The following is a 12,218-nucleotide window of genomic DNA, read 5'->3' as shown; positions in this document are numbered from 1 at the left end:
CACTTACACCTGCAGTGTCTTTAAACATAAACTCTAGATGCAGATTAGTATGTTTTACTTTTTGTTTAGATGCAACTTTGTGATGAAATGGTTCATAATGCTTTTCTGTGTGGATTTTTTATTTTTTTTTGCAAACTAAACAAAAACTTATTATTCCCAGGCTTTATAAACTTGGCACTTTGCTTCAAATGTTATTATCTTTAATTACTAGTCTTTCTGCTGCAGGGGGGTGGACTAGGGATACATCAAGCCTTGCACATTAAAATACAATGTTTTAAAAGTTTATCTTAGGTACTGCATTCATAAAATCATACAGCTAATATGATGGGTTTAATGAAAGACTATACTTCTAGATTTAAAATGCATGGGTTGGGCCCTAATTCAACACTTGGGGCCCAGATGGGGACAACTCTAGCAAAAACAAACCTTTTTTTTTCTCTCCTCACAATCTGAAGAGCAGCTTTGTTAGTGAAACAGTGAGGCACAGGAGAGAAAGGAGGAAGGAAGGCAGGTGTTAGCCAGAGTGCTGAAAACATGTGATTATCTTCTGTCATTTTGGCAGCTGTGGTCAACACAGATCTCCCCCATGCTGCAATTTAGACAGAAGTCGAGCATAAATCAGCAGTCACAAACATGATTCATATATTTTGGGATGTTTGTAATTTTACAATTTATAAGGGACTTTTTGTATTGCAGCAGAGTTAACAAAAACAACAAAAAAACAAACACTTATGTGAAGAAGAATCATTTGGTTGAGCTGTTGTAAAATTCATGTGCAAGGTGCTTTCCGCAGCGGTCACGGTTTCAACACAAACAAAAGCTGGCTGCCTTTCTGGCATTTGCGTGAAATAAATCCAGCACGTCTTCTGCTCGCTGGAATCAAACCGTTATATGTGATGTCTGAGGGGGAATTTGTTGCTCATATTTTTTTGTTGTATTTTTAATCCCAGAAAGTACACAGTGATCACCTCCCCGGAGCAGCGCCAAAGGTATAAAAACGATTTCAACGCCGAATACAGCGAGTACCGGGGTCTGCACGCTCGAATAGAGGGCATCACCCGGCAGTTCACTGTGCTTGACAACGAGCTGAAACAGCTTCAACAAGGCACAGACAAGTACAAGGTACATACGAAACGAACACAAAGTAATGTTCAGAAGGAAGTCTGATGATACGGCTGATAAAATGGTAAAGACAGGGTTTCTGCAAGCTTCAGAAATGTTTTTCATAATGCATTCTTCACTTGTATGAGCCATTTATTCACTGCTGTTTTCACCCAAGTTTTTTCATTTGATGAATTTAGCTGTCAAGATTTCATTTATTTTTTTGGTTGGATCTTATTGTTCTGTAACAAAAAACAGCGGCGAATCCAAAATGAAGCAAACAATAAATCATCAAATGGAATCGGCCACCTTTGACTGGTGATCAGCAAGTCACATGTTACTCCCCATTCATTAGGTGCGCTAAAATTAATCTACCATAAAACCTACAATAGAGCAGTTTATCTTCAACTTGATATATATCAGTGCAGCCAAAATTTTAATATGCATGACTTTACGTACGAGTCTGGTGCATCTCAAGAAATTGCTAATAAAATTGCATATTTTTTCAATTATCTGCAAATTGAAAAAAATATGCAGATAATTTATAGCTGCGTTGCACAAAACTGTCAGTAAAACAATGCTTTAAAGGCTCCAAAAATGTATTTTTATTATAAAGATTGCAAAAATGAAACAAAATGATATATGTGCTGAAGAATTTACAAGAGGACTGTGTGTAGATTAATATAGCCTATTTTCTTTAGTACAGTGAAAGTGTTTCCTTGTTGCACTATAGGAGAGCGAATGGGGAAGGAATGTGTCTCATCCCAAGGCTGGAAGTTGAAACCTACATGACTGTAACCAAGGTGTGCATTGTGTATCTGCTATTGCATTTACACATCATGCCACCCAACAATAATTACTTACAAATTCAGCATTATAATTCGATTTTTTCCCATGCCAAATTTCTTAACTTTCACAGCTGCTGAATCCATATGTTCAGTGCTAGCCCAGTGTGCTCATACATTTCAAACTCTGGATGATACTAAAGGTGTGAGTTCTCTGGTTTTATGTTTAAAAATATTTTTCTGTCTTCGTTTTCTATTCTACGTGACATATAATCGGCTTAAATGGGGCAGCCAGGGGATTCCTGACTGTCTTCAGAAACCAGTTTCAGACTTTAAACAGTGGTAAAAAAAAAACAACCTATAAATAGGGATAATCTTGTTCTGTTTGATTTGGTGCTTTTGCCCTCTGCGGTAGCATCTGTTGTAGTTTCTCTATTATAAATGTCTTTTTTAGGAAGAATATTTGAATCAGAGTCATATTTAAGTAGGTCAGGTCAATGTAACCTTCAGAAACTTGCAGAAACCTTGTAAAGATTAAGGAAATGCTGTGTCAGTATTTCACATTTATTTAGAATGCTCTTTATTTTTGTGTTTTCCCAACAGTCAATCCACAATCAGATACTTGAAGAGTATCATAAGATCAAAAAGGTAAAACATTTTTGCTGGGTTTTTTTCTTTTATATATATTTGAAGAAAATATGAGTCCGATCAGGCTGTGACTCTGTGCTTCTGTCTTCACAGACTAATCCAAATTATAGCCAAGAGAAGAACCGCTGTGAACATCTACACAACAAACTGGCTCATATAAAGAAACTTATTGCGGAGTACGATCATCAGCAACTTTAAACGTAGTCACTAGAGACCGTTTCCCTGTTATGCCTGGAAACCGGGCAGATAAAGGGAAAACTCTGGATTCCTCTTCCACTAAAAAGAAACGTCACGAAAGGACAAATCCCATGTGCTGGGGCGAGGCAGGACACATGATCTCTTTTTCCTTAACCTTTCCCTATTGTTTTTTTTTTCTGAAGGATGTGGGCCAGGTCTGAGCGTAGATAAAAGTGGATCCGTAAATATTGCTCTTCTGCAGCCTTCCCTGCCTTTAATGCGCAACAGAGTCTTGAGAGTTCGTTGTGAAATATTCCTACTTTCACGGGAGATTTTCCAAATAATTTTTCCTGCTTTTGAAACTGGATGAATTTGAACTCTGAGCTGAAAACTGTAGATTGTACACCAAAATTTGTTTTTGAACATTTAAAAAAGTAAAAAGAAATGGTGACTAGATCATGAGTTTTCTTCACATAATTGTATTGCTCGCAAAGCTGAATCTTGTTAGTTTCCTATTTATTTTTCGTCATTTTACTTTGTTGGTGGGGGTGAAATTATTTTACACTCCTTTAAAAAGAAACAAAATCAAATCAGTGCTTAAAAAAATGCTGTCTCTTTTTTTGTGTCCTCAGATTATGATTGTCTGCCAGTATTTTACTATTCAGAAGCTGCCTTTCCCTTCTAATTGTCAGTGTTGGCAATAGTATTCTTTCTCTATGTAGAGATGCAGAAATTAGTATTTGAATCAAAAAAAAACAAATGCACAGAGTCGGACACTGGTTTTTGTGTTTGGCTTTTCTAAAAATTGTGGAGATGTCTTAACAGAGGGGGGAAGAAGTTCTCAGTCACCCTTGGAATGTAGATTTATTTTCTCGGAAGCAGTCTCTTCCCCGTCATGTCGTTCTGCGGTGCTCCTTACAGCAGTGTTTCCTACCAGGCCACCCGTTGGCTCCTATTTGGTACTCTTTCAGGCTTTTGTAGCAACATACGACTTAAAGTTGTTTGAAAGAAGTTATTTTTCAGATCAGATCTCATATCTTTTAAACACATATGATCATCGATTGTGTTTAAATGTTTACTGCATCTAAAAAGAGAGATATTCTTTCTTTTTTTTCGTCTTTTGTTTGACCCCCTTTGTAGTCCCATTAAGATGACTGTTAAGACGAAGCCATCGTTGTCCATCGTCCCGATCCTTCACGTCGAAGGAGTGCCGAGTGTTTTTTGTTTTTTCTTTTTGCCTTTTCAGAACGTGATGTCAACAATGATTGGTTCCTGAAAAAGTCTCGCCCGAATCCGCTGACGTCCTCGGAGAAGCCTTTTCGAGAAGCGAGTCGACTTCAGCCGCTGAATTCATTTCTTGTATTGATCTTTTTATGTGAATATTACAAATCGGCACTTTCTCTCTCCTGATCTTGCTGTTACTTGGGTGGGAGGGGTTGTCCTAAAGACACTTATTTTCTGTCTCTCAGAATGCATGCTAAATGAATGTTACAATGAGCAGTCTTTTATCTTTACTTGGTTTAAAAAAAAAAAGAAAAACTGCCCAAGAACATCAAAATCCAAGCAAAGGCATCGTCCGGCTGAATTGGCGCGTAATCGGTTGGCCGTGGCTCAGACCAGCATGTTAAACCAAAGCGCCTATCAAACGAAATGGCACAAAGCGCTTTCACCAAATGTTGGCAAAGAAGGATCTTACAGTATTTTTTTTTACTTCCCGTTTCATTTCTTCACTCTGTATAATTTATAACTCTGCACAACATGTCAAGAGGAAGTCAGAAAATGCTCACTTTGATTTTTTTTTTTTCTTTTTTCTTCTGTTAACACTACATCAACTCTTATCAGAAGGGTGTTGGATCGTGTGCCGCTGGATCCGGATTTTGGATCGGAGACGTGAGCAGTCGACACTTCACTTTAACCCAGAACCACAGCTGTTTAGCAAGGAATGCCTTTGTCCTCATTGTTGCTGTGTTTGGTTTGTAGCGCATCTCTGTTACGGCTCCAGATCCATTGCAGATGAGTTGATGGATGCGAGATGTTTTGAGCCAGTGGAGAGCAAACTTGTCAGTGAAGACATGCCAGCACAGTGCCACTGTTATGAGCTGATTGTGCCAAAATGACCTGTTGTATAGTTCTGTTTTTTGATCATACACATGCTGCTGTGAAAGCAAGGAGGGCTTTGAAGATTAGTCATGAAATATCACAGCTAAAATCCAAAGTATGCTTCTTCTACTTTTTTTTTTTTCCTTTTGAGAACCATAAGGGACTGGGACTTAAAGTGATTTTTGTTTCAATAAAACTCTTTAACACCCTCATGTGGGAAAATCAGAACTTGTGGTATTTATTTTCACAGTTAGACATTTCATTTAATTTCACACAATTAAAGGCCCCCTAATTCTTTATGGCTTTTGAAAACTAAATGTATAATGCCTTGCAAAATGAATTAATTCCCCTTGAACTTTTTCTCATCTTGTCATTTTTCAACCACAAATTAAAATGTAATTTGGGATTTTCTCTGATGCACAAAACATAACGGAAGGGGAAAAGTATACATTTTTTCATTTAAAAAAATTCTGTCAGAATGAAAGGAAATCTGTGATGATCTGTTTTCATGTCTTGCCACAATTGTAACGCATGAATATGCTTTCGATTTAAGCTAGTGCTGCATAAACATTTTTTTTTTTCCCTCAGGCCAAAATTTTCTTTTAACCTTTGTTAGAAACATACATATTTTGTGATTTTCTTTTTTTCCCCGCTCAGAAATAATTACAACCAATATTTTAGTCAAAGTAGGATAGAATAATTTGTCTTCGGCTAACAGAAAGGTGTTCAGTTTTGTTTGCTAGATTGTCATCATCAGAAACAAAACCCATACTGTTTTCAGCAGAGGTTAACAAATGGCTGGGTCCCATGTCTGTGTTGTACCAAGCATTTTCCTTTTAAGATGTAAATTTCTCTTTAAAAACATTGTCCTTTAAACATTATAGCGTCCGTCTGCATCAGCTTCATTTGCAGGAGGAACAACGTTTACCGTTCTTGAACTGTGTTTGGAGAGCCACAGTTTATTTAGGGGTACCAGAATGATGAGGATTTGCATATAAATGCAGGGCTCACTTCCAGAAACATTATTAGAACCATAAATGTCCTGTCATTCCAAAATCAAGTTCTACTTTGTGTAGGTATATTACTTAAACACTCAATTAATACCTTGACGTTTCTGGCTGCAACAAAATAAGTAAACATGCGTTGTCTGCAGAGGAGGTACAACATTTTTTTAATGATTTATTTTACTTGAGATTATGGTTTTTAGATGTCCTTTTTTTTAACTCCAAAAAAATGTTTTTCAAGCTCTGCTTTCAAAACTGACTTACCGGTTAAAAATCACTGAGGAAAATGTTGTTGCCACTCATTTCCTGTAGATGGCAGCAGTTTCACATTGTAGCCTCTGTCACATCAGTTTTGTTCCTGCGAGTGTTGGATTACACACGAAACTTAAAAATACCTCCAGTCTCCTTCACTGCTGTATCCTGAGTGCAGTGGTAAGATGTAACAAATTATTGACCCCAGGACAAAAAGACTTTTGTTTACGTCTCTGGACTACATGGATGCGTATCTGAGTATCATTTTCTCACAGCTCATAAATGTTTTTCTGTGTTTTTTTTGTGTTTTTTTTTTAACAAAACATCGCGTCTTTTGCTGTTGGAAGCAAAAGATGCTATGCAAAGGACAAGCCTCGCTGTAATCCGACACAGATCCCAGAAATCTTCACTTCAACTTGTGCTCCACTTGGCTGTGCCGTGCCTGAGCCCTGCTACTATGGCTCCCGTCCCAAAGTTGGCCTCCGAGCAGCTCGGGGAGCCGAAGGGGGCCCGGTCAGCGAGTTCACCGTGGCAGGCTGCCATTTCTTTCTCCCCAACATACAGTGCCATGTATACTGACATGTTTACACACACACACACACACATCAGAGCTGCCCTCCCCTTCCGTGTTTCCAAGATTTTTCTTTTTTTTTAGTTGTCAAACAGAATTTATTTTTGTCTGGATTTCTGTGCTGGTTTCTGTTTGTGCAACTGAATTTATCAGCAAATCATTTAAAGTAAACTGTACATTAGACTTTGGGTTCCTTTGCTGGAGTTTAAAGGAAAGCAAACATCGATTTCGACACAGCAAATAAGTAATGATAAAAAAAAAAGAACATTTTCCTCTCATGTACAGCTTGTGTCAAGCAAGGACATTTCTATCTATTCACATATTTTTAAAGCATTAGTAAAAGTCTATACATATACATGTGACTGCAGTTAGAAGGGTAAAGCCCTGGGACGTCGTCGTGAAATTTCTCAACTCTTACACAGGGGCCAGGCTAAATAGTTCTTTACAAAAGGTCCTAATACAGCATGACAAATTGATTTTTTTCTTACTTTTTTTTTCTCATAAAAGAGCCAGTAGCAGTGCTTCTCTCAGCATTTCAACACAAAGCAATGCATTGCATCATTGAGACCCCAAACTGCCAGGTTTGACTGCTGGTAATTTTACTGGGATTGTATCACAATCTGCTTCAGTGATTTGTAGCCAAGCTTTGAGTGTGTGGAAGAGCTAAACCTTTGTGCGCACTCTGTATTCTCCTTACATTGTGTTCCCCTCCTCCCCCCACCTAGATATTACCTTTCTATTAATCTTGACCGTTTGACGTGAGGCTTTCACTGTTGTGAGCCCCCGTTTGTCTGTGTGGATTACATTTCAGTGTATTTTTTATGTTCATGAAGTCACGTTCACATCTGATTTGAACTTATTTGCAACTCAAAAGTGAAACAATATTAGATTGATGATGCTAGTGTTTTGAAATGTTTGAGTAAATCATATGTTTCATAGATACTGCCCGTGTTTATATGATGAACTACAATCTGAGTTCACAATCCCAGCTGCACATGACTGAACCCACTAAACAATACTGACTGTTCTAGTTTAGCAAAATAAATTAGTCAGCTTCTTTAAAAAATAAATAAAATTCTCCCTAATGTTTGTAATCCTTATTTATACGCTTTCCATCAAATCTATGGCCTTTTGCTGCAAAATCTGCGATCGTGCATGAAAAGACAAGATTTTGGTGAGCAGCAGATTATTAAAATGAAACCCACCTCACTGTGGACGTTTTACAGCTGTGCAGGTAACCTCTAGTGAATGAATATAGCATCCAAATTGTGTGCTGTTGTGCGGCACTGAGCACAGTTTATTCAATCGCACTAAATTGCTTCACAAATGCGTGACTCATCAATTTCGTGCAGATGCTGGAAGTGTTCATTATCAATAGCAGCTGCGCAAAGTTGTTAATGCTGTTGATTTTGATCAGCCTACAAAACTGCCCGTGAGAAGAGCTGCGCCTAATTTACTCTACTGGTCCAGTTGACGATTGGAAAAACACATTGCGGTGTTTTGCAGTTGCGTCAAGTAGAAAAACAGATTGCTACTGACCTAATTTGAATTTTAACTTCTTTTTTTTTGTGTGTGTGTGTGTCTAATTTATTTGGTAAAGTATACGATTTTGTAGCAGATATCTGTTGTAACGGTAAACTATTGCAACACTGAAAATTGTCAGAGCTGATGTCAGTATTTGTTTTGCAGAGTTTAACTTTTTTTTGTGCGATAGTTCCCTGTTGTGACCTTTGATCAAGCACATTGATCCCTTCTTCTTGTGTTTGCATTTTCCAAAGGTCGTCTATGTACCCTCTACTGAGCTCAATAAGGTTAAAGTGCTGGCTTTATTGAATTTCTTCATGAATTTTTCTTCATTATGAAAAGTATCAAATAAAATAAGGGTGAGAGATCGCCTCTGTATTTTTATTTTTTTTTTTAAACTGACTTTTCTCCCAGTAACCTTCTCACAACCCGATTACACTTCACACAGACTGATAACGTCTGTAGTATTTCTACATGTTTTATAGGAATGTTTCAGCTTCGGGTTGCTAAATATTTCTTTCTCTGGAACTTCCATTTGTCTTTTATACGTACCTTAATCGTTCTGTGCTTCCCTTGTCCTGGTTAGCTTCTTCTGCTAATCGGGACAGAAGGAGCTAACCAGGTCGTCTGAGATCTCTGCCTGTTGCAGCAACTGAGTGTAGAATGTGATCAAAAATGCCGAAGTCAGACCAAAACAGATTGTTTACAGTTTAAAGGCCACTCTTGCCACTCCAAGCTGTCAAAAAGAAGCAACGGAGAGCCTGTGCCAAGGTGCATTGAGGCTGCTCTGAGAGAAATGCATCAGTAACACTGTACATTAGTTTGTTGTGTATGGGACGGTATATTCACAGACCAGTAAGGACAAAAACTTGTTTCCTTGATTACTCTGGCCTCTTTCATCAGGATAAAGTGCCCTGTTGTATATATATATTTGTTTGCTTTGGGTCACCAATAATTGTTTGAAATGCACACCATGCTGAGTTGGCCTCCAAATTTTCCAAATCTCAATCCAATGGAGCATCTGTGATGTTCTGGATGAACAAGTCCAATCCATGAAGGGCCAGTCTTGCAACTTGCAGAACGTGATAGACTTGTGGCTAACAACGTCTTGGTGCCAAATACCACAGCAAAGCGCACCTTCACGAGTCAAGCGGAGGCCACACCTAAACAGATCAGAGCTGTTTCGGTAGCAAAACCGGCATCAGCACATTACTTGGCAGGTGGTCATAATATTTGACCTATTTGTTGTAGTTTGACATTCCCCTTAGAATGTAAAACAAATAAAAATTTACAAGAAGGAAGTAAATGGTTTGTCTAACAAGAAGTTGACCAGTGATGGGTTCTGTATTACAAGCTGGTCAGAGTGCAGTGAGAAAATTTAAAGATGCAGCCTATACAAGTTATTCTTAACAATAAATTGAGCCTATTTTGACAACAAAAGCAAAGTCTAACTTTCAGATTTTTTGGCTGCATGCTTAGTATTCCCTTTAGACAAACAACCATTCGGCCAGATACACTAAGATTTGAAGAATACGATTTTTTCAGTATGGTCTCTCTCTCTCTCACAATACATTATCTATAGAGGGAATGCGTTCAATAAAATGATGCTTAATTAAATGTGTGTTTTTTTTTATATTAATAATGTATTTTAAGTTAAATGGCAAAGTCTGCAGCAACTGGAAGGCAGTTGATGAGCAAACAACATTACCTGAGAATATTGTCAACTGAGTAAAGCATGTATGGTGCCATCTGCATACTGTAAACTGTCATTCCGTTGTGTTGGAATGACAGTATATTTCTTCTCTGTTATTTATAAAATGAAAAATTTAAGGGGAGCAAAGATTAGGCCTCGGGGTGGGGGGCTGCTTTTAAATTTTTTAATATGCACCTGGAGAAGGACAGTGTGATCTGTCTGAAAAGTAGCTTCTAAACCAGGTTAATGGGCCCTTTGCTCACACCAACATGACTGAACAACAATGTGTGCTTTAGAAAATGAAAAGCATTGAACAGATCAACAAACAGGCAGCACATACTTCGTACTTACCATCGGATTTATGATCAGTTGCACTATGGATGTGTTGTACCGGTATAACAAAGATTGATTTGATGTATAAACTCATACATATTGATCTTTAGATTGTATTGGTACACTGTCATTATATAAGTAAACTAGATTAATTTCTTTTTGATTTGTTTACAAAGCATATTCACTGTATGCTTTGTAAACAAAGCATCATTTTGATGATCATCAAACATCAAAATGTTTGATGATTTTGTAGGTTGTTTTGTATTTAATAAAAAAAAATTTTTCCAATTTTTTGGCTGACACATTTGCCTCTAATATATCTTATTATTATTATTATTTATGGCTTTATATAAAAATATATTTAATGGGTAGGATAATAAGTAAAGAAACTTTCACTCGATGAAATTTGCAGCTGGTTTCAAGTTTGTTGTTGTATGTTTTTAATTATCAGATTTTATTACTTTAAGTGAATGGAAATTACACATTGTGAAATATTTCAGTTTCACGCAAATAAACTATTCGGGTATTTATCTGGAAAATAGTTGTGATGTCACGTCTCTCACGCAGTTCGGAAACAGTTGTATGGCGCTCGTGCTCGTTGCTTTTTGGCCCACGCGCAGTCGTCACAGTCCTCCTCTCGTGCCAGTGGCCTCCTGCCATATTTATTCATGCCGGGCAAGATGGCGGCGAAACGGACGAGATGTTCCTGCCAGTGAGCACATAATAGGCGTTTTATTAATAATATTAAAACGAGCGGGATTCTTGTACACACCTGACTGCATCGCGTGTGTATTTTTCCCGTAGCGAGTGTGGAGGTCGTTTTCATTTTTCAAGTTTTCGCCGTTTTTTCCCTCTTACAAAATGTTCCCGTTGTGAGTCGCTCGCTTATCGAGCAGCTGGCTAACAGAGCAGTCAGGAGCTAGTTAGCTCTCTATCAGAGTGGAGAATGGGAGAAAAGCTGGAGCTAAAGCTCAAATCGCCGGTTGGAGCGGAACCCGCTGGTTATCCCTGGCCGTTACCAGTATACGTAAGTGATACCCTTCAGCACCAAGTTGGGACAAATTTATGTTTAGTCTCTTGATGTTGTCTTTGTTAGCTATGTTAGCCCTGGGCTAACCCTGGGTAACAGAAGAAGATGTAGCTCGTCCGGGGACTTGGGACACACTGATCTGACAGTTGCAGATTGTTTTTCTCCCGTTTGCCGTTAGATTTTTGAAAATAAAACATTTCACACTCTATGCTGTATTAGATGTAATTGTAGTTTAGGTTTAGTAACGAGGTTATTTGGGTGTAGTAACCGGTGACATTCAGTTGTCAGATAGAAATATTGTCTAAAATGATCGAACCAGGGTGTTATTCCCGTTCGAGATCATTTAACTCTCATCTGGTTTTCCTATTCTGATTATGTGTTTTTACTCGTAGCATGATCGGACACAAGTATTTCTAACATTAGTCTCTTTTTCATGTTTGATTTGTAAAACCAGCATAGATCTCGTTGTACTTCATGCATAGAAAATTTGAATTTTAGCCCCTGACTTCTGGTTTTGGTCAAAACAACTTCCTGCCTAGTCAGCAAAACACCAAATGAATGAATGTTGTTTTAACGAGTGTATGTGTACAGCGTCTCTGATATCGATCTTTATTTATGTCATTGCTGTTGTCATATTCTTTTTGTGCCATTTAGTAACATCGCTATGACTAAGAACTACTCATTTATTTTATATTTAAAACTGGGTGAACAGTTGATGTCTTATCTAGCTCTTCTCATGCAGCGCTCGTTATGCTAGAGAAAAGCAAGTCTTTCATCTCAGCTGGGCTTCCATGTAGGTGTCTGCATATCAGGAGCTGGTTGCAGCTCACTCTTTCAACAGAAGCGGAAAAGAAGCTGGCAACAGTCGTGTTTTTAGTGGCTCAAGTTCAGATTTATAGTAAGTATGATGAGACAGCCAGCGCTGAGTTTCTCTGAATGCCTGGATAGGGTCTCTTTGTAGTTTATCTCTCTCCACCCACATCCTAGTCTATCTAGTCAA

The 12,218-nt window shown here is 38.0% G+C and overlaps 2 protein-coding genes across 5 annotated transcripts in view; both read left to right on the top strand.

Moving 5' to 3' along the window:
• Positions 1-5,039, top strand: part of ell (elongation factor RNA polymerase II) — a 38,999-nt gene extending 33,960 nt beyond the window's left edge. The window contains exons 10-12 of the mRNA XM_008407112.2: positions 951-1,122; positions 2,490-2,534; positions 2,628-5,039. Coding sequence (XP_008405334.1) covers positions 951-1,122; positions 2,490-2,534; positions 2,628-2,732 — 322 coding nt within the window. The 3' untranslated portion in view covers positions 2,733-5,039. The remainder of the gene's footprint in view (positions 1-950; positions 1,123-2,489; positions 2,535-2,627) is intronic.
• A 5,791-nt stretch (positions 5,040-10,830) lies between these two features.
• Positions 10,831-12,218, top strand: part of dot1l (DOT1-like histone H3K79 methyltransferase) — a 30,406-nt gene continuing 29,018 nt past the window's right edge. The window contains exon 1 of one of the 4 annotated variants that reach the window (XM_008407114.2): positions 10,831-11,215. In XM_008407114.2, the coding sequence (XP_008405336.1) occupies positions 11,135-11,215 (81 nt within the window). In that variant the 5' untranslated portion in view covers positions 10,831-11,134. The remainder of the gene's footprint in view (positions 11,216-12,218) is intronic. The other 3 variants (XM_008407113.2, XM_008407115.2, XM_008407116.2) reach the window with 3 other exon arrangements.

The sequence above is a fragment of the Poecilia reticulata genome, linkage group LG4, assembly GCF_000633615.1.
Source record: "Poecilia reticulata strain Guanapo linkage group LG4, Guppy_female_1.0+MT, whole genome shotgun sequence".
In the NCBI taxonomy this organism is placed as follows: domain Eukaryota; kingdom Metazoa; phylum Chordata; class Actinopteri; order Cyprinodontiformes; family Poeciliidae; genus Poecilia; species Poecilia reticulata.
This window is presented reverse-complemented; position numbering and strand designations above follow the sequence as displayed.